The 20620-nt window shown below is 46.1% G+C and overlaps 1 protein-coding gene across 1 annotated transcript in view; it reads right to left on the bottom strand.

Annotated features, from left to right (window-relative positions):
- Window positions 1-20620, bottom strand: part of JAK2 (Janus kinase 2) — a 278873-nt gene that overhangs the window by 193575 nt on the left and 64678 nt on the right. Inside the window, exon 2 of the mRNA XM_040357463.1 lies at window positions 2693-2933. Coding sequence (XP_040213397.1) covers window positions 2693-2909 — 217 coding nt within the window. The 5' untranslated portion in view covers window positions 2910-2933. The remainder of the gene's footprint in view (window positions 1-2692; window positions 2934-20620) is intronic.

Raw genomic sequence — 20620 nt, 5'->3', positions numbered from 1 at the left:
ATGCGATTCACACCGTACTGCAAATTACATGCGATGTCTGTGCGATGCGAATTCAGCCATACATTCGGACCAAAGCCGTGCAGGACCATTTTTTTGGTCTGCACCAGAATCGGATCGCATGGGCATTCACCTACAGGTGATCAAATTCATGTCCAAACTTACAGCTTGCACTGCCATATGTAAACTGATCTGGAGGTGTCATTGAATTTGTATTGACAACCGCAGAGGTTTGCGTAAGATAGTGCAAATTGCCTTGCAAGCCTGGTTTGATGTGGGAACCTATAGTGGATTTGCAGCGTTCCTGCATTGTACCTATTTGAACCAAGCCATAATACATTTTACAGTACAGTACAGTACATGCAACATGTGATTACTAGATTATAGCTTGCCTGTTATTTTTGTAGTGTGCCATAACTGCTGCTATTGGTAAAATAAAACAATAATGCATCAGGGTTATTTCCTTTCTTTTGGATTAGAGGGATTATGCTATCTGGGCATGTTAGGAAAATATTCTACACATGATAGTATTTTTTTTTTATTCTACTGTTGCTCTCGAAAATACATTTAATCAGCGAAGGCTAATAAAAATCTGTCCTATAAACCACTTAATGAGTTTTATGTGATGTATGTGCATTGAAGTATCTAATATACACATAGTCAAATTCATTTTTAAAAATGTCATATTAGTGTTGGCTGATTAGTCTTAGTTTCCAATTTGTATTTATATTTAGTAGGATATTAAAACCTTTAAAATAATATTCATCGTGTTGCTATAAAAAAAAATTATACACAGATACCCCATAAAATGGCAGTAGGACAGTTAGGGAAATACAATAACAAGTTGCAATATTTTCCCCAAGTGATCATTATTTTTCAAGCAACGATTTTATCCTTATTTTATCTTGATAATTAGCAGCATAAACTTTAAAAGTGTCAATAAACACACATCATAAAAAAAAAAACGATCAATAAATGCTGTATTATATGCTGTTCATACTCACTCAGTCACTGAGATTAGTTTTCAGTATTCTACAAAAAAATAAAATTGGTTGATCCTGCTGTTACCTATCTGTCCATCCCACTACAGTTGGGGATTTTACAGAGAAGTGTTGGCAGCTAGTGCACATGCTCAGTTTTCAGTGAGTTTCTATGGCGAGTATTTCCTCCCTATCACAACTGAGCAGCCTATGTGACTATAAAGTCACACATGTGGGCGCATACACAGTCATAAATAACAGCCCACTCCCTCCCTCCTCCATGCCTACCAACCAACTGAAACACAAGACACAGACTGGAGGGGGTGACACAGCCTGTGACTGGCAGAAATCCACCCACACCATGTTATTGCCCAAAAAAGTATAAAGATTTCATTTCAAATATATTTAAATGACAATTTAAAACGGTTTATTGATATTTTTACTCTGTATTCCCCATTGGGTGTTTTTTATTTTTGTGACCAGTAGAGGACTAGAAGCTCCTCCTACTTATGTTTCCCTACAGACAGAGTGGGAAAGAGTTGGGTCATGTGACAGCTGTATATCACACAGGAAAAAAAGTTCTGCGCTTCAGTAGAGGCGTTAAGATTAGTGTTAATCCGCTCTAGTATGGGCATTAGACTGGTATTTTACAAGCAAGAATGTCGGTTAAAAAATGCTCCCCAAACAGCCTGTGCACGGTTTTGGACATGTTTGATGCACATTAAGGCACGTTAAAACCACTTCACAAATGCCTTTTTTTTTTAAGGGAAGTGATATTACAGGAAATAAACAATTTGAGGCGTGGCTTGTTATGGTGAATGTTTCCTGCACATACTCCATTAGCAGGGAAGGCCGCAGCAGCATAGATCCTTTACTATGCTTTGTTTCATGTTTGGCTTACTGGTGCGGAAGTATGAGCAATTGGCTGACCAGAGGAAAAGGGCATCCAGGAGCTATTGGGTACATCCAACTCTCAAGAGATATTCTAAATGGCACTTTCATGCCCTGTATCATGATTTATGCATCTAGCCTCAATAGTTGATGTCGGCCATCTTCAAAACAGCAAAACAGGAAGTGCATAGAAGGAGGTGACTGCAGGGCACTCTATGCTCTCTTCTATCATTACAGGGCATTGTGGGACATTATATTCCTCTTGCATGATTTTTGTTAAAACCAATTTTAAAACACGCTGCAACCACACTGCAAACCAGACTTGAATGGGAGGCGCTAAAAGGCTTCAAACTCCACCAGACTCGACATGAGGCTTCAATGTTTTGAGAATGTAAACCGTACTGTGCGCTGCCCATGGTATCATTTGCATAGGTGTTTGAGGAGTGTTAAAAACGCCCTTTAAATGCCCGCTTTCAATGCCAGTGTGAACTTGGCCTAATATGAACACTTGAATTCGGTTTATATGTGTGTGTTGTCAACTGTACTTCCTGTCCCTGACAAAACTCCCTAACACGACAGGAGTTCTAAACTTCATCCAAAACTAAAAACCTTTTGGCTATAGATGCACTTTACCATCCAATCCAGGTATAATGAACATAGACATGCTGCTAAAAACACACCTGCATGGCAGCTCAATTTCCAAACCGTCAATGATGTTACAAAAAAGGTGCTTGTTTGATTGTTCTACTACCCACTGGTGGTATACAGTGACAATGAGAAATACTAGTCCTGCCTACAAATCTGTTAAGATTAACTGTACTTACCACAAGCTTTTGCTGCAGTGATACAAATCTCTTCAGCAACATATTCCCCTTGGGGTAATGCAAGATGGTCTCCATCAGGTTTTCCTAATGCATGATACAGAAAAATGTAGAAGCCTGGATCACTTGGTTTCGACACACCATGCAGCAAGGCATCTCCACTTGGGCGAACAGCAGAAACTGTACTCATGCTCATTTCAGTCATTGTGAGGCAAGCCATTACCGACTACTTCATCTGTGTTACCTGTAACAGAAGAGAGAAAACGTTTTCTTTTGATCCATGTTTTTTGTTGAATACATTTCTGGAATCAAATAAAGAAAACAGCATTTAAACTACCAGAGGAATGAATACCACAAACCAAAACAACCATTATGTTTAGAACAAATTATTATAGCAATAAAATGGAAATCAACAGCATTTGCCCAGCAATGCATATATGGATTGTCTCTGCACTTGGATACAGAAAGAAAAGTTGCTAAAGCTGCAAAAGCACTTTTTGCCATCATCATAATCCTTACTGACCACTCTAAAAAATGCGCAAAAAAAATTTGTCACATTTGTAACAAGGCACAAAAGGAAAAATAATCCCTGTCTCATATGCTACAAGTGTTGCACGTTCAATTACAACATGGCTTGTGTGGCAATATTTATTTTAGAACTACTGTGATGCGACTGATACGATTTACAGTGTGATCTTGTGGTGCAACTCTGAAGTGACTGCATATTCTATAGGGCTAAGTTGCAACAAGGAAAATAATGAGATGTCCCTTGTCATGCGACACAGCTTAGATACGCAATATTTGACCAGTGTGATGTCTAGGAGCAGGTCCAGGAGGCAAGAATTTGTTTGACAGTGGCCAGGATTTAAAGCGGGAGTTCACCCATTAATATATTTTTTTAAACAATCCCCTTAGCTTCATGCTCGTTTTGTCTAGGGGAATCGGCTATTTGTTTTAAAATATGAGCCATACTTACCGTTTTCGAGATGCATCATCTCCGTCGGCTTCCGGGTATGGGTCTTCGGGAGCGGGCGTTCCTTCTTGATTGACAGTCTTCCGAGAGGCTTCCGACGGTCGCATCCATCGCGTCACTAGTAGCCGAAAGAAGCCGAACGTCGGTGCGGCTCTATACTGCGCCTGCGCACCGACGTTCGGCTTCTTTCGGAAAATCGTGACGCGATGGATGCGACCATCGGAAGCCTCTCGGAAGACTGTCAATCAAAATAGGAATGCCCAGTCCCGCAGCCTATACCCGGAAGCGACGGAGAGGATGCATCTCGTAAACCATAAGTACAGCTCATATTTTAAAACAACTAGCCGATTCCCCTAGACAAAACGAGCATGAAGCTAAGGGGAAAAGGTATATTGTACCGGTGAACCTCCGCTTTAAGATCCCAGCTGTGTCACAGCGGGAGAGCCTCTCTCTGTGTGATCTGACCAGCTCTCCTCCCGACAAGTTTCCTGGCTGATCACTTCTGGCAGAAGCGGTGCAGCTTTTTATTTTACAGGGCATTAAAGCGCCAGGGGAGGGGGGCAATTGCCCACAGTGCCACTCTGGTGCCTTGTAAAATAAAAGAATAAATAAATCAAAAAGACTGCACCGCTTCTGCCAGTCCACCTCTGCTCCACCCACGCCCTCAGCTTATTTCCACTCGACAAATGTTAGCGGGCGAGTGGAAATTTTGAGGGCTGCACTAGAGTATGTAATACATTAGTGGTTAATTGCAAAAAGAAAAAAAAAAAAAAACTCTGGAGAGCTGGTCTTGAAAAAAAAGCAGTTAAATATGGAGGAATGTACTGTATTGTGCCACCAAATTTAATGGACATCGTTTGTGTCATAATAAAACAAGTTATTTTTATAGCCTGAATAAAATATGCATTAAATAGTTTAATTATGTATTGGGTTAATGATCATAATTTTAAAGTACATTAGGAGTGTAAATGTAGTGCTGACGCCCTTAGGTGCTTGTGTATACTTTTCACCATTTTCCAGGGCATCCAATAAAAATAAAAGCTGAGGGCTGGCCTACCCCATGTATCATTCCTTGTTTTATAAATTTAATGTTTAGCCCTACTTGACCAATATTTGAGCAAAAGGAGGAGGAAAAAGTGAATCAGCCCTGGATTATATTTTAAAGTGGTTCTAAAGCTTTCTTTTTTTTTTTTTGCATTACAATAAACATGTTATACTTAACTGCTATTTGCAATGCTTTTGCATGCTGCATAGAGCAGCCTCAATCCTCTTCTTCTGGGGTCCCCCACCGATGCTCTAGGCCTCTTCTCTTCCTCGGGTGCCCCCACGGAATGCAGCTTTCCATGAGGACACCCATGCATACTCATTCCTGATTCCCGCTGCTGCGTCCATTGACACAGACAGCGGGACTCGGCCCCACCTCCTGCTGCTGTGACATAGGATTTAACTGACAGCAGCAGTAGCCAATGGCTCCCACTGCTGCCATCAATCTGTCCAATAAGGAGAAAGACAGTGCATGGAGACGCTGCACTCGTGCACATCGCTTGATCGGATGTGTGTCCTAGGTAGTGTTTCTAACGGGGGGGGGGGGAGTACTGCCTGGAGGAGACCGATAGTTGTTCATAAACAGCAGATTTGTCTCCTCTCTCCTAACAGAATGGAGATCTGTCTGTTTACATTGACAGATCTTCGTTCCGTCTCTCTCAAGAGCGATCAGTCTTCACGTGCGCCCCCTAGTGGTCTTAAAAGCGGCCGACGTACAGCTATGGCAATTCGCCCAGGGAAGCCAACCTGCCGTAGTATAACTGAGGCAAGTAGTCTTTAACTGGTTAACTAAATTATACACCACACTTTTAGATTTAGACCCCTTTCACACAGGGGCGGCGCGGGCATTGGCAGTGTGCTACTAGTTTTAGTGCAGCTTTTCGGCCGCTAGCGGGGCACTTTTAACCCCCGCTAGCGGCCGAAGAAAGGGTTAATAGCGCCTGTGCTGCGGCGCTGCCAATGCGCATTGCAAGCGTTTTTACAGCACTGCCTATTCATTTCAATAGGCCAGGCACTTTGGGAGTGGTGTATACCCTGCTGCTTGCACACCACTGCGGTGTGAACGCACTCAGGCTTTCACACTGGGGTGCTTGAGAGGCGCTTTTCAGGCAATATTTTTAGCGCTAAAACGCCTGAAAAACCATCAGTGCCACCCATCAGTGCCATTTATGAGTGCAATCTTTTTTTATTTGTTGTGCAAAAAATAAAAAAATTGCAGAGATGATCAAACACCACCAAAAGAAAGCTCTATTTGTAGGAATAAAATGATAACAAAAATGTTTGGGTACAGTGTAGCATGACCACACAATTGTCATTCAAATTGCGACACCGCTGAAAGCTGAAAATCGGCTTGGGCAGGAAGGTGTATAAGTGCCTGGTATTGAAGTGGTTAAACAAATACATTTTAAAAGGTATAAGTAACGAGCAGAATTGTTTTTTTTTTTTTTTAGATTAATGCATTAAGATACAAAGCCTTCTGTGTGCATCAGCTTCCCAGCACCCCCCTCTCTGTCCAGTGATGTCCATGAGTCCCTTGGCTGTCCCTGAATCTTCCCTCCTGATTGGCCGAGTCACAGAACCATTGGCTGTCAAAGTCAGGGGGGGGGGGGGGGAGAGAGAGAGAAAGTGCAGCTCCATGTCTGAAGGGACATACAGAACTGCAGCTCGGGTGCCCCCATTGCACGCTGCTTGCTGTGGGGGCACTCAACAGGAGGGAGGGACCAGGAGCTGCGAAGGGACCCGAGAAGAGGAGGATCTGGGCTTCTCTGTGCAAAACCACTGCACATAGGAGGTAAATATAACAGGTTTGTTTAAAAAAAAAACAAAAAAAAACAAACACACACTTTAATGATTTCTTAAACTGGTAGTAAAGCCCACTTTGTGATTTTTACAGGCAAGCCTAGGTCAGCTTTTGTGCGATGCATTACAAAGAAAAATAGACAAAAAAACACAAGCATATAGAAAAAAAAATAATGGAAAGAAGAAGTATAAAAGCAAGGTAAAGAAGAAAGAAACAGGAGGGAAGAAAAGAGGTGCACCCTTTGATGCCAGAACTTAGATTTTGGTCCCTCTCAAGAGGAATCCGAAAGATACTTTATTCAGGGTTCCCAGATTTTCTCACAAAAGGCCAATCTGTCCTACAGGGTTAGCTGATAAACATTTAATTATCATGATCCATGTCAACTTGGCCTTCAAGAGATCAAAACGGGATTATAGCCCAGGTTCACACTGGGCTACGGGAATAAAGCCGTTTGAGTTCAGCTGAACAGGCACGATTTTACTCCCTCTTGTCAGATGCGATTACAGAGACATCTATGCAGTTTCTGCACAGATGTCAATGTAAATCGCAGGCCGAAATCGCAAAAAGTAGTAGACACTACTTTTTGAAATCGGTGCAGTGCTGCAGATGTGGCGTTGCACCGATTAGGACGGTGAAAAAAAAAAATCGCAATAAGCGTTTATCTGTTGGTTTGCGCAAAATTTATAGCGTTTACAAAATAGGGGATAGTTTTATTGCATTTTTATAATTTTTTTTTTTTAGTACCAATGGCGGCGATCAGCGATTTTTTTCGTGACTGCGACATTATGACGGACACTTCGGACAATTTTGACACATTTTTGGGACCATTGTCACTTTCACAGCACAAAAACGCATTTAAAATGCATTGTTTATTGTGAAAATGACAGTTGCAGTTTGGGAGTTAACCACAGGGGGCGCTGATGGGGTTATGTGTGACCTGAAGTGTGTTTACAACTGTGTGGCTGTGGCTGTAGGTGTGACGTCATCAATTGTGTCCCCCTATAAAAGGGATGACACGATCGATGTCAGCGCCACAGTGAAAAACAGGGAAGCCGATCATGGCGCGCGCCCGCGACCCACAGCTGGGTCCTAGTACAGGACGTACATGTACGTGGATGTGCCATTCTGCCGACGTATATGTGCAGGAGGCGGTCCTTAAGTGGTTAAATCATTATCACAAAAAACTACCCAAATGACCCTGATCAAAAGTTTACTTACCCCAGTTCTTAAAACCGTGTATTGCCCCCTTTAGCATCAATGACAGCTTGAAGTCTTTTGTGGCGTTTGTGGATGAGGCTCTCCATTTTATCAGAAGGTAAAGCTGCCCATTCCTCTTGGCAAAAAGCCTCCAGTTCCTGTAAATTCTTGGGCTGTCTTGTATGAAAGATCTCCCCAGAGTGGCTCAATGATATTGAGGTCAGGAGACTGAGATGGCCACTCCAGAGGCTTCACTTTATTCTGCTGTAGCCAATGACAGGTCAACTTGGCCCTGTGTTTTGGATCATTGTCATGTTGGAATGTCCAAGACCCATGTGCAGCTTCCTGGCTGATGAATGCAAATGTTTCTCCAGTATTTTTTGATAACATACGGCATTCATCTTGCCATCAATTTTGACCAAAATTTCCTGTGCCTTTGTAGATCACACATTTCCAAAACATCAGCAATCCACCTCCATGTTTCACAGTAGTGTCATGGTCTTACCTCTCTCCTGTCTCCTTCGTTTGACATGTGCTGGCGGCCATCTTGGTTTCTAGGTCTCTTGTAGCCTCCCACCCTGCGGCTCCTCCTTCCCACTGGGAGGAGCTGGATACCTGGCTCACATATATAGGAGGTCTGTGACTTCAGTTCCTTGCTTGGTCCTCCTGTGTGCACATGCTTCTAAGACTGCTGCTGCTTCTGGTTCTGATCCTGGCTTTGTCTGACTTCTCTGCTGGTTCCTGATCCTGGCCTCGTCTGACTTCCCTGCTGGTTCCTGATCCTGGCTTCGTCTGACTTCCCTGCTGGTTCCTGATCCTGGCTTCGTCTGACTTCCCTGCTGGTTCCTGATCCTGGCTTCGTCTGACTACCCTTCTGGTTCCTGACCTCTGGTTTCACCATCCGTTGGACTTTTGCTTTACAGCTTGTTTTTCAATAAAGCCTTCTTATTTTCACTTATCTCTTGTTGTACGTCTGGTTCATGGTTCCGTAACATTAGGACCAAGCCATGAATTTTGACGGGACAGAGCCATCCTCGCTACCCACGCTGGTTGCCAGACTTGTTCAGCTGGAGTCCCTGATGAGTCAGTTCGCCGTGGCGTTGCAGACCCTGCTTGAACGCACGGCTCATTTCGCTCCCGTTGCCGATGGGTCGGTCGTCGCTCCTGGGCCCGCTCCTACGGCCGATCCGACTGTTGCGCCAGAGTCTACCTCGACACCTGTTGTTGCGCCTGCGGTGTTTCGGGGTATGTCCGGTTCTGCCCCCCTTCCACAGCGATTTGGGGGAGAGCCAACTCAGTGCCGAGGTTTCCTTAACCAAGTGGGCATTTATTTCGAGTTGCTGCCACATGCCTTTCCCACTGAGAGATCAAAGGTGGGGTTCTTGATCTCGCTGCTCTCGGACAAGGCCTTGGCCTGGGCCAGTCCTTTATGGGAGAACAACAATCCGGTGGTTGCCGAGTTTTCCGGTTTTGTTGCTTCTCTTCGGAAGGTATTCGATGTGCCGGCTCGCGCCGCCTCTGCTGCGAAGCTCCTTATGTCCGTCAGACAGGGTTCACGATCCGTAGCCGAATACGCCATTGAGTTTCGTACCCTGGCAGCAGAGGTAGGTTGGAATAATGAGGCCCTGGTCGCTGCTTTCTCTCATGGTCTCTCGGATGCCTTGAAGGATGAGGTTGCAGCTAAGGATCTACCAGTGGAGCTCGAGGCTCTTATTTCTTTCCTGATTTTGATTGACACCAGACTCAGGGAGAGACCTTCCTTTAAGGTGAGCCTGCGGAGGCCTCCTAACAGTTTGGCGCCTACGTTTGCTGTCCCACCCGTGCCTCCCTCTCCTCCCACGCCTCCTGGTGTTGACTTGTCTGGGGGTGAACCCTCGCAGCTGGGGTTTGCTCGCTTGTCCGAGGGGGAGAGGGTACTCCGGAGACGCGAGGGCCGATGCATGTACTGTGGTCTCGATGGGCATTTTCGGTTGGCATGTCCGAACCGTCCGGGAAACGCTCGCACCTGAGATCCTGTCGGGGGCAGATCTTGGGTGGAGTCTCCTCGTCCCCGGTTTCCCGTGTTGATAAACCACTGATCACTGTTGTCCTCTCCTGGGTCGGGGGCTCGGTGACGACCCAGGCGTTGGTGGACTCTGGTGCTGGTGGTTTTTTCATTGATAGTGAGTTCGCTGCCGCCAATTCCATTCCTCTACAGGCTCGAGGTTCCCCGCTGGCTCTAGAGGCGATAGACGGCAGACCCCTCCAACCGTCACACGTGACTCATGAGACCCTTCCAGTGGGGGTAGCCATTGGTGCCGCTCACAGAGAGTCGGTCTGCTTCCAAGTTATTTCGTCTCCACACTACTCGGTGGTCTTGGGGTACCCCTGGCTCCAGAAGCATAATCCGACTTTTGACTGGAGATCGGCCGAGATCCTCTCATGGTCACCACAGTGTGGGGCTAAGTGCATTCATGGGTCTGTCAAGTTGCTGTGTACTTCCTCGGACTCTCTGTTGCCTCCTGAATACGAGGAGTACCGGGATGTATTCGATAAGGTACGCGCAGTTGCCCTACCTCCGCACCGCCCATATGATTGTGCCATTGAGTTACAGCCTGGTGCCGTTCCTCCTCGCGGCAAGGTCTATCCACTGTCGGTTGCGGAGAATGAGGCCATGGAGGAGTACGTGATGGAGGCGCTGTCCCGTGGTCACATTCGCAAATCCTCGTCCCCGGCAGGGGCTGGATTTTTCTTTGTGAAAAAGAAGGGCGGTGAGTTGAGGCCTTGTATCGATTACAGGGGTCTCAATCGCATCACGATCAAGAACGCTTACCCGATACCCTTGATTTCCGAGCTGTTCGATCGCCTTAAAGGGGCCACGGTCTTTACCAAACTCGACCTGAGGGCGGCATATAACCTGGTAAGGATCAAGGCGGGCGATGAGTGGAAGACCGCCTTTAACACCAGGACCGGTCATTATGAATCCTTGGTTATGCCCTTTGGGTTGTGCAATGCGCCCGCAGTCTTTCAGGAATTCATCAACGATGTTTTCCGTGACCTGTTGCAGCAGTGTGTGGTGGTCTATTTGGATGACATCTTGGTATATTCTGAATCCAGGGAGGCCCACATTCTGGATGTCAAACGAGTGTTGCAACGGTTACGAGAGAACAAGCTGTTCGGTAAGCTTGAGAAATGCGAATTTCACCGATCCCAGGTAACCTTCCTAGGTTACATCATTTCCGCTGAGGGGTTCTCCATGGATCCTGAGAAGGTTTCGGCTGTCTTACAGTGGCCTCAGCCCAGTGGTCTTCGTTCCTTGCAGCGTTTTTTGGGCTTCGCCAATTATTATCGGAAGTTCATCAGGGACTTCTCCATGCTGGCCAAGCCTCTCACGGATCTGACCAGGAAGGGCAGTAATTCCCAGGTCTGGCCGCTCGAGGCCATCCGGGCTTTTGAGGCCCTAAAATCCGCCTTTGTGTCAGCTCCGATTCTGTCTCATCCCAACCCTGGGTTGCCCTTTGTCCTCGAGGTGGACGCGTCCGAGACGGGAGTAGGCGCCCTTCTGTCTCAGCGTAGGACACCAGAGGGTCCGCTGCTTCCTTGTGGGTTTTACTCCCGGAAACTGTCACCCGCGGAGTGCAACTATCAGATTGGAGACAGGGAGTTATTGGCCATAGTGCAGGCTCTCAAAGAGTGGAGGCACTTGCTCGAGGGCTCGGTGGTTCCGGTTCTCATCCTGACGGACCACAAGAATCTGACCTACCTTTCTGAGGCCAAGAGATTGACACCACGTCAGGCCAGATGGGCTCTGTTCTTGTCACGTTTTAATTACGTGGTCTCCTACCTACCTGGTTCCAAGAACATCAGGGCGGATGCCTTATCACGGCAGTACTCCGAGCTGTCCAGGGAGGAATCTATACCGACTTCGGTCATACCTCCGAATCAGATCCTGGCCGCCATTCGCACCAGCCTGACCTCTCCCCTTGGTGTGCAGATTTTGGCGGCTCAGTCTGGTGCTCCCTCTGGGACACCCAACGGCAGATGTTTTGTGCCTGAGGAGTTGCGCACTCGGTTGTTGCGAACCTACCATAACTCCAAGACCGCGGGGCATCCTGGTAAGAATCAGCTGTCCTGGGCTGTTTCACGTCTGTTCTGGTGGCCTTCCCTACGTTCCGACATCGCCGCATATGTAGCGGCATGCTCCGTTTGTGCCCAAAGTAAGTCCCCTCGGCACCTTCCGTTGGGCCTGCTGCAACCCATAGCCACCGGGGAGCGCCCATGGTCACACCTGGGGATGGATTTCATTGTGGACCTCCCTGCATCCCGAGGCCATACGGTCATTCTCATGATTGTGGATCGGTTTTCCAAAATGTGCCACTGTGTTCCTCTCAAGAAGTTACCCTCTGCACAAGAGTTGGCCACGATTTTTGCCCGGGAGGTCTTCCGGTTGCACGGTTTGCCCAAGGAGATAGTGTCGGATCGGGGGAGTCAGTTTGTGTCCAGGTTCTGGCGCGCCTTTTGCTCCCAGTTGGGGATTCATCTCTCCTTCTCCTCGGCCTACCACCCTCAGTCCAATGGGGCCGCAGAACGATCCAATCAGGCCTTGGAGCAATTCCTTCGTTGCTATGTCTCCGATCACCAGGACAATTGGGTTGACCTCCTGCCTTGGGCTGAGTTTGCCAGGAACACGGCTGTGAACTCTTCCTCTGGGACGTCTCCCTTCATGGCCAATTATGGGTTCCAACCTGCCGTGTTACCGGAGGCATTCTCTCCCCAGGATATTCCGGCTGTGGAGGATCACCTTTCTGCTCTACGTGCTTCTTGGGTACAGATCCAGAGGTCCCTTGAGGTCTCTGCGCAGCGCCAGAAACTCCAGGCTGATCGCAGACGAGCGCCTGCTCCTTCCTACCAGGTCGGAGACCGTGTATGGTTGTCCACCCGCAACCTCAACCTTCGAGTGCCCACTCCCAAGCTGGCTCCTCGCTTTGTTGGTCCCTTCCGAGTGCTTCGCAGGGTAAACCCGGTAGCCTATGCCCTTGCGCTTCCACCTGGCATGCGGATCTCCAACGTGTTTCATGTCTCCCTGTTGAAGCCACTGGTGTGCAATCGCTTCACTTCCTCGGTTCCTCGGCCTCGTCCGGTCCAAGTGGGCAATCACGAGGAGTATGAGGTGAGCAATATCCTGGACTCACGCCTGGTCCGCGGTCGGGTGCAGTTTTTGGTCCACTGGCGTGGTTATGGTCCTGAGGAGCGTTCCTGGGTTCCCTCCGCAGATGTCCATGCTCCTGCCTTGCTCCGAGCCTTCCACGCACGCTTCCCTCAGAAACCGTTTTTTGCACCGCGGAGGAGGGGCCCTTGAGGGGGAGGTACTGTCATGGTCTTACCTCTCTCCTGTCTCCTTCGTTTGACATGTGCTGGCGGCCATCTTGGTTTCTAGGTCTCTTGTAGCCTCCCACCCTGCGGCTCCTCCTTCCCACTGGGAGGAGCTGGATACCTGGCTCACATATATAGGAGGTCTGTGACTTCAGTTCCTTGCTTGGTCCTCCTGTGTGCACATGCTTCTAAGACTGCTGCTGCTTCTGGTTCTGATCCTGGCTTTGTCTGACTTCTCTGCTGGTTCCTGATCCTGGCCTCGTCTGACTTCCCTGCTGGTTCCTGATCCTGGCTTCGTCTGACTTCCCTGCTGGTTCCTGATCCTGGCTTCGTCTGACTTCCCTGCTGGTTCCTGATCCTGGCTTCGTCTGACTACCCTTCTGGTTCCTGACCTCTGGTTTCACCATCCGTTGGACTTTTGCTTTACAGCTTGTTTTTCAATAAAGCCTTCTTATTTTCACTTATCTCTTGTTGTACGTCTGGTTCATGGTTCCGTAACAAGTAGGAATTGTGCCAGAAGGTTTGAGGCTTGTCTCTGTGCTGTTTGGCATATTATAAGAGGAATACTTTGTAGCATTTGCGTAGTAATGGCTTTCTTCTGGCGACTCGACCATGCAGCCAATCTTTCTTCAAGTGCCTTCTTATTGTGCATCTTGAAACAGCCACACTACATTTTTTCAGAGAGTCCTGTATTTCACCTGATGTTATTTGTGGGTTCTTCTTTGCATCCGAACAATTTTCCTGGCAGTTGTGGCTGAAATCTTAGCTGGTCTACCGTGGTTTGGTTTCAACAGAACCCCTCATTTTTTCACTTCTTGATTAGAGTTTGAACACTGCTGATTGGCATTCTCAATTCCTTTGATGTCTTTTTATATATATCCCTTTCCTGTTTTATACAGTTCAACTACCTTTTCCCACAGATCCTTTGACAATTCTTTTGCTTTCCCCATGACTCAGAATCCAGAAATGTCAGTGCAGCACTGGATAAAAGATGCAAGGGACGGTCAGGAGTCCAGAAACTCATTGACCTTTTACACACACACACACACACACACACACACACACTAATTACAAGCAAACAGATCACAGGTGAGGATGGTTACCTTCAATAGCCATTCAAAAGCCTTGTGTCAACCAAGTGTCAACTTGTGTGCATGTTATCAGGCCAAAATCACCAGGGTATGTAAACTTTTGATCAGGGTAATTTGGGTAGATGCTGGTGTCATTATGATTTAAAAAAAAAAAGTAAACACAGCTGATTGATAATAAATGGCTTCAGCCAAACACTAACCATGAGTGGAAGAAAAGGTTTCATCATTCATATTCTCTGAAAAATGGCCAAGAAATCATAAATCTGCCAGGGTATGTAAACTTATGAGCACAACTGTGTGTGTAATATATTTAATATACATCTATATAAAATATACACACACGAAAAATTTAAAGAAGCTGAAATATTACCCCCCTTTTGCTGTAGGTGACTACAGTGGCAAAAGATATTGGCGTACTCTATGTATTTACGGTATATTTACATTTCATCACTGAAACCCTTTTATCTACTTTGATGTCAAACACATAAATGTTGTTTTTTAATATAAATGTTTTTCCCGTAAGCCAGATATAACATAAAAAAGAGCCCACCCTGGCAGCAAGAAGAGTGACTGCAGGGAAACAGATTTTTCTGTTACAGTACCCCATGGATGTACCTGGTATGTCAATAGCACAAGCATACCAGAGGCCCCGAGCTCTGTCAGCAAGGGGAAGCTTAGTCAGTCTATGTAAATAGGAATTTATTACCGGTAAGAGCATCCAAAATCACAGACTGTGGTGTTTACTGCAATTGAGTTTATACAGAATGTTCTACTGATCCTGCCCTATGAAAATGTTTTCTTTTGTTTAATTTGTTGCAGAAAAAGCTTTTGGTTCATCATCTTTGTCCTGCTGTAGTACCAATACACCATTTTAAAATGTCTCGGTACACAATATAAACATGTATGAATGAGTGTATCTTGTGAGCTGCAATAAGTCAATTAGGTGTACTAAAAAACAACCTTATACTCCCAATTCAACATAAATAATAAGCTGCTCCCACCACCACACACTCTCAAAAAATATGTGCACCTAAAGTGGTTGTAAACCCTTTACAACATTATGCTACAGGTAAGCCTATAATAAGGCTTACCTATAGCTTAGCCAGTATATCTCCTGAACCTGCGCATATGCTGATGTCATCGGCACACGCGCACTAGAGCAAACTGAAGCAATGGTACGTATGCGTCATTGCTTCAGTCAGCGTGCCATTACCGGTGGCTCCCGCGCGCATGCTCGCAGCTCCGGCCAATCACAGCGCCAGAGCCGCGATACCAGGAAGCAGGGCTGCTGATAATCCAGTACACAAATAAACACCAAAACCAGCGCTCATGAGACTCAAGCACATATAAACTTAATAGCAAAAGTGAACAAAGTCCATTTATTGTTTGCAGTGGGGTATATTCAATCCAATATAGACATAAATGAAGAGAACGGGTTATCCATGAGAAATCACAGCTTGCAGTTCATAGTGGACAGTGCTGACGTCCATATTTCATGAAGTAAGGAGGAATTAAAGTTTTTGATATAGCTCAAGAAGGCTCATGTAATGGATAGTGGTGTGTTCACAGTACCTTGAACTGGCTTCCTTTTACGGGCCGGCGGCAGTCAAGAATGGGGGGGCCCTCCAACATAAGCGACGCTAGCCGGAACAGTGGCTCAGCTAGGATGGGGGAAAAAACACACCACCTCCGTTCCTCCGAGCGGGGGACGTCACACACATGCGCCGTTGACTGGCGTCTATGGATACGAGCAGTACTATGGATAGAATAAGCCGTGAGACACACTCTTCCACTAGGAACGTTGATACGCTGCTGCCCTCTGGTGGAAAAAAAATGTAGAAATGTCTACCTTACAGAAAGAATTCTAGAAGCACTTAGACCGGCTTGTGGAAATAAATTGACTACTGTAAAAATTCCTCATGGACCAAATCATAGTACACAATGAAGGTTATATTAAAAAGGGGTTGCCTTGACCACGCGTTTCGCGCTCTATGAGCTTTTTCAAAGTCTTTTTAGCACTAGTGTTTTTGTGATAATCCAGTACAACTGGCCCTGTTGTACCGGGCCTGGCCAGCAGGGGGGGCCAGGCAGGTTCACAGAGCCGCTGCTACTAGCATAGGGGTGCTGTGTTAATATGATTTCCAGGGTCCACCCACTGATGGTGGAGGAGGAGTAGTCGAGGGGCATTTTTTTTAATTGCAGGCACATGTCTATTTCCTAACTGTACTGAAGCATTGTGGCATGGAGAAGGGGCCCCAAGTAAATGGATGATTTTTTTTTTTGAGAGACCCCGTCATGTAGCAAAACACTTGTGTGAGCCTACATACTGCTGCATGCTCTAATATAATGCATATGAATAAACAGTGTACGTTTACAAAGTAAGACATTAACCCCTTCCCACCCATCTCAGCCCTTTCACTGAATCTTACAGTGGAGTTCCAGCTGCAATTTAATTTTTTTTTAAAGTCAGCTGCTGACTTTTAATGACACTTACCTGTCCAGGGACCCAGCGATGTCGGCACCCTGAGGCCGATCTATCCATCGGATCAGGTGCAGGCACCGCCATTGTAACTAGCCAGTTTCCTAATATGCATGCGCAAGCGGGGTCTGGGGTGGAGCCAGGGGTGGGGCTAAAGAGGGCCCCGTCAGGTAGGCTGTACGGGACCCGTGATTTCTATCAGCAGCCCTGCCTGGAAGTAACCCCCGGGATAGAGGTCTCTGGCCGGAGGGGGAGACGAGGATGGCTGCGGGGGCTTCGATCTAAAACAAGTAATTCATAATGCGCCTTTGTCTTGCAGGTTTTTTATTTTTTTTACCAAGGTTTACAACCACTTTAAAGGCCAAGTTCACCTTTTTGTTTCTAAATTCCAACTCCCCTATGCACTAATAGAGCATTCATGTTCTTTTTTTGGCAAAAATATCAAAGCTTTCCATCAAATCTACAGACTGTCCTACATTCATGAGTCAAAAACATATCTATTGCTTCTATCTTACGTCCTTACAGACTTGATCATGACACAGGAAGCAGTTGACCAGCTGACATCATTAGCACACACCCTGCATCATCCACCCTCCCACTCCCAGCTGCACATTTTTTTAATGAAATGCAATCAGTGATCACCCTTCTCACTAAATATACAGATTGCACAGTGTATGGCCATCTTTATACAAGTACATAGAAGGGAGTGGACATAAACATTCCGCTGTCAAGCCCAGTTCACGTCTCTGCATTTCCACATGTGTTTTTTGTTATGTTTTGGAGCATTTTCACTCATAACACATAGGGTAGCTCATCCACCTGAATGGGCTGTCCTACATGCAACAACTGCCCCAAAGAAGCTTCAGAACTTTTTATAGAACGGAGCTTGGTGCGTTTTTTACTGCAATTTTTGGAGCATTTCTGAATTGCAAGGAAACGTACAGATGTGAATGGAGCCTCATTGTTCTTGTGTTACCGCACCAATTTCCCTTTCAGGCCTCATTTACATCTAGCATAGTGTGAGCGCACATTGTGTCTCGTTTTTCATGTGACACGCAAAGGGCAGCCCGCTGATTCAAATGGGCTGTGCTATATGTGGCTTATGGGACATGTTGGCATTTTGTGGGTTGCATGTTTTTTTTTTTTTTGCAGCATTTGCCATTCGTTTTTTCACATGCCAAAAAGTGTGTTTGCTTCTGTGTTGGTGTGCCGTTAATTAAAGGCACTGAAATCACAACTAGTAATTTTAGGTGTATAAAGATGGCCATACACTTTACAATCTGATGGTACAAGCTCCTTTAGAACTGTCAACTATGTAGTACATAAGTTGTACCTGTGTATCTGCTGCCCTCTCTTTTCTACATCTGTTCAAAGTGCTCAAATATAAAGCTTGTTTGAGAATTAAAAAAAGGGGGGGGGCGGAGTGCTCAGTGGGGAGAAGAGAGCTCAGAGTTGATTGGATAAAAGGGACACACCCCCTTCACACAGCACACAGGAACAGAGCTGAGGCTGTTAATCTGCTAGAGGTCCCCCTCCGTCACCATTTTTCTAATGGTGTCAGGAAAACTTAACAGAAATTACTCATGCTAATAGCAGAACAAATGGCAACCATCCCAAAATGTAACTGGCCTTTGCAGCAAAGAGCATATGGAAGGGTGACACATGTCAAAAAAAAAAAAAAAAAATTCTCCAGCTCACTGACCAGCCAGCTTGCAAGAAACCCAATTGGCCTTGTCCAACAGTTGGTTTGTCTAAGGAAACAAGGTGTTTAGTTTGCACACATTTGCAAATATAAGCGCAAGCTGCAGAGGCCAGGTCACAGCACCCCAGTGTATTGCAATGCTAACTCTAAAAAAAAAAAAAAAAAAAAAAATTATTGGAGTTTTCAAGGTTGGAGCACATATGTAATAATTAATAGATTAAAGCGGATGTGCCATGGGAACAAAATATTAAAAGTCAGCAGCTACAAATACTGCAGCTGCTGACTTTTAATAATAGGACACTTACCTGTCCTGGAGTCCAGCGCCGATCGCAGCAGAGCACGAGCGATCGCTCGTCACTCTGCTGCTCCCCCCGCCATCCACGCTGAGGGAACCAGGAAGTGAAGCGCTGCGGCTTCACTGCCCGGTTCCCTACGGCGCATGCGCGAGTCGCGCTGCGCCCGCCGATTGGCTCACACGCTGTGTGCTGGGAGCCGAGTGTTCCCAGCACACAACGGGCGACAGACGGGATGTGACGGAATGCCCGTCTTTCGCCCGTATCGTGTGGCCGGAAGTGGGTGCAAATACCTGTCTTTAGACAGGTGTCTGCACCCCCCTCCCCCCTGAAAGGTGTCAAAAGTGACACCGGAGGGGGGGAGGGTTCCGATCAGCGGGACTCCACTTTAGGGTGGAGGACCGCTTTAAGGGCAGGTATGCCTGGAGGGAGCCAGGCATACCTGCCCTTAATCTATCCATTATTATGTATGTGCTCTCTTTGGAGACATTCAAAATGTTTAGAGTTAGGACTGCAGTACACTTGGGTGCTGTGACGTGGCCTCTGCGGCTTACATATATATTTGCAAATGTGTCCAAACTAAACCCTAGGTTTAAACGTTAATGGTTAGACAGGGTTAATTCAATTTGATGCAGGCTGGCTTGGAAGTGTGCTGGGAATTTGTGTTTGTTTTTTGAAGGAAGAAAGCAGTAGACAGGAATGACACATTGTGCTCCTAATTGAGACAAGTACACACTATAGAGGTGTTTTGTTCATATTTCATATCTGAGGCTTGCACCTAATTTAACCATGAAATTAGAGGCCAACAGTCAACCATTCGACCCAAGACTCTCAATGTAGGTATTAAGCAAGGGTCTCCTCTGGGCACTGAGGGCCCAGGCATGAGAGCGGAGAGGTAGAAGTTTGCCCTGAGGCAGGAAGATCCTGGACAGGGCTGTTTCTAGTGTCAGATGCGGGAACACTAATCTGATCATTTCCACGGGCTGAGAATCTTAAGCTTTGCAGAGTCTGCGCCATCTGTCAGATATTGTCTGACAGGGTTGGGGGGTTGCAAGCAAGAGGCTGTTCAGGTGCCCATCACATAAATCTCCTGGGCAAAGAGCAAAGCCAAATTCGGTCAAGCATCAGTGTAACAGTCACGATTACATACTTCTGACCACTACTCTCTGTATACATCAATGTGCTTAAAAGGGTCTACAGTCTGTTATTACACAGGTTTTTTTTTTTCATAACACTATTTATTTTTCATTAGATTGTGTCTGCTTTTACTATAACATGGAATACAGAGTCGTGGGACTAAGGCCCCATGTACACGGGACGCCAGTGCAAACTCTGCTGAACACACGTTTTTAAAGGCTAAAGCCGGCGTTTAGAAACGCCCGTTTTGCCACACTTGCGTTTAGTTAAGAAACATCATAAGACCCTCCCTAAGCTCAAAAAACAGTATTATTTAACAATTTTTAGCCATTTTGTGAGACCAGAGTACATAGCAGCTGAGAGAGCAGCAGTGTACTTTTATTTAGCGTGTCACTTGCCACATCACCTGGCCACGTCACCTGCCATGTCACCTGGCCATGTCACCTGCCACAAGTTGTGGATTGTCCACTTGCCACAAATTGTGAATCGTGCACTTGTCACGTCACCTGCCACAAGTTGTGGATTGTCCACAATGCAATGCAAACAATTAGTGTTTTTTATTTTATTTATTTTTTATGGTTTTTTATCATTTTCCATCATTTTTGAGATTTCTAATGTAAAAAAATAGGTCACCCTTAAAAACAAAATTGCGGCAAAATGCCGGTACCGCGTTTTGCCGCGTTTAGCGGCTGAAACGTGGAAAACTTTTGCGGCTGAACTAATTTTTGTGCTTCTGGATAAAACGAGGTTAAACGCAACTGCCTAAAAACGCCAATAAACGAGACAGTGTGCATGGACACATAGGATAACATTGAATGTGTTCAGGGGCAGTTGAAAAAAGTGTCCAACTGCCTCTAAACAC

Source organism: Rana temporaria, chromosome 1, assembly GCF_905171775.1.
Source record: "Rana temporaria chromosome 1, aRanTem1.1, whole genome shotgun sequence".
In the NCBI taxonomy this organism is placed as follows: Eukaryota; Metazoa; Chordata; class Amphibia; order Anura; family Ranidae; genus Rana; species Rana temporaria.
The sequence above is the reverse complement of the archived record's forward strand: the minus strand, read 5'-3'. Positions and strand labels throughout refer to the sequence as shown.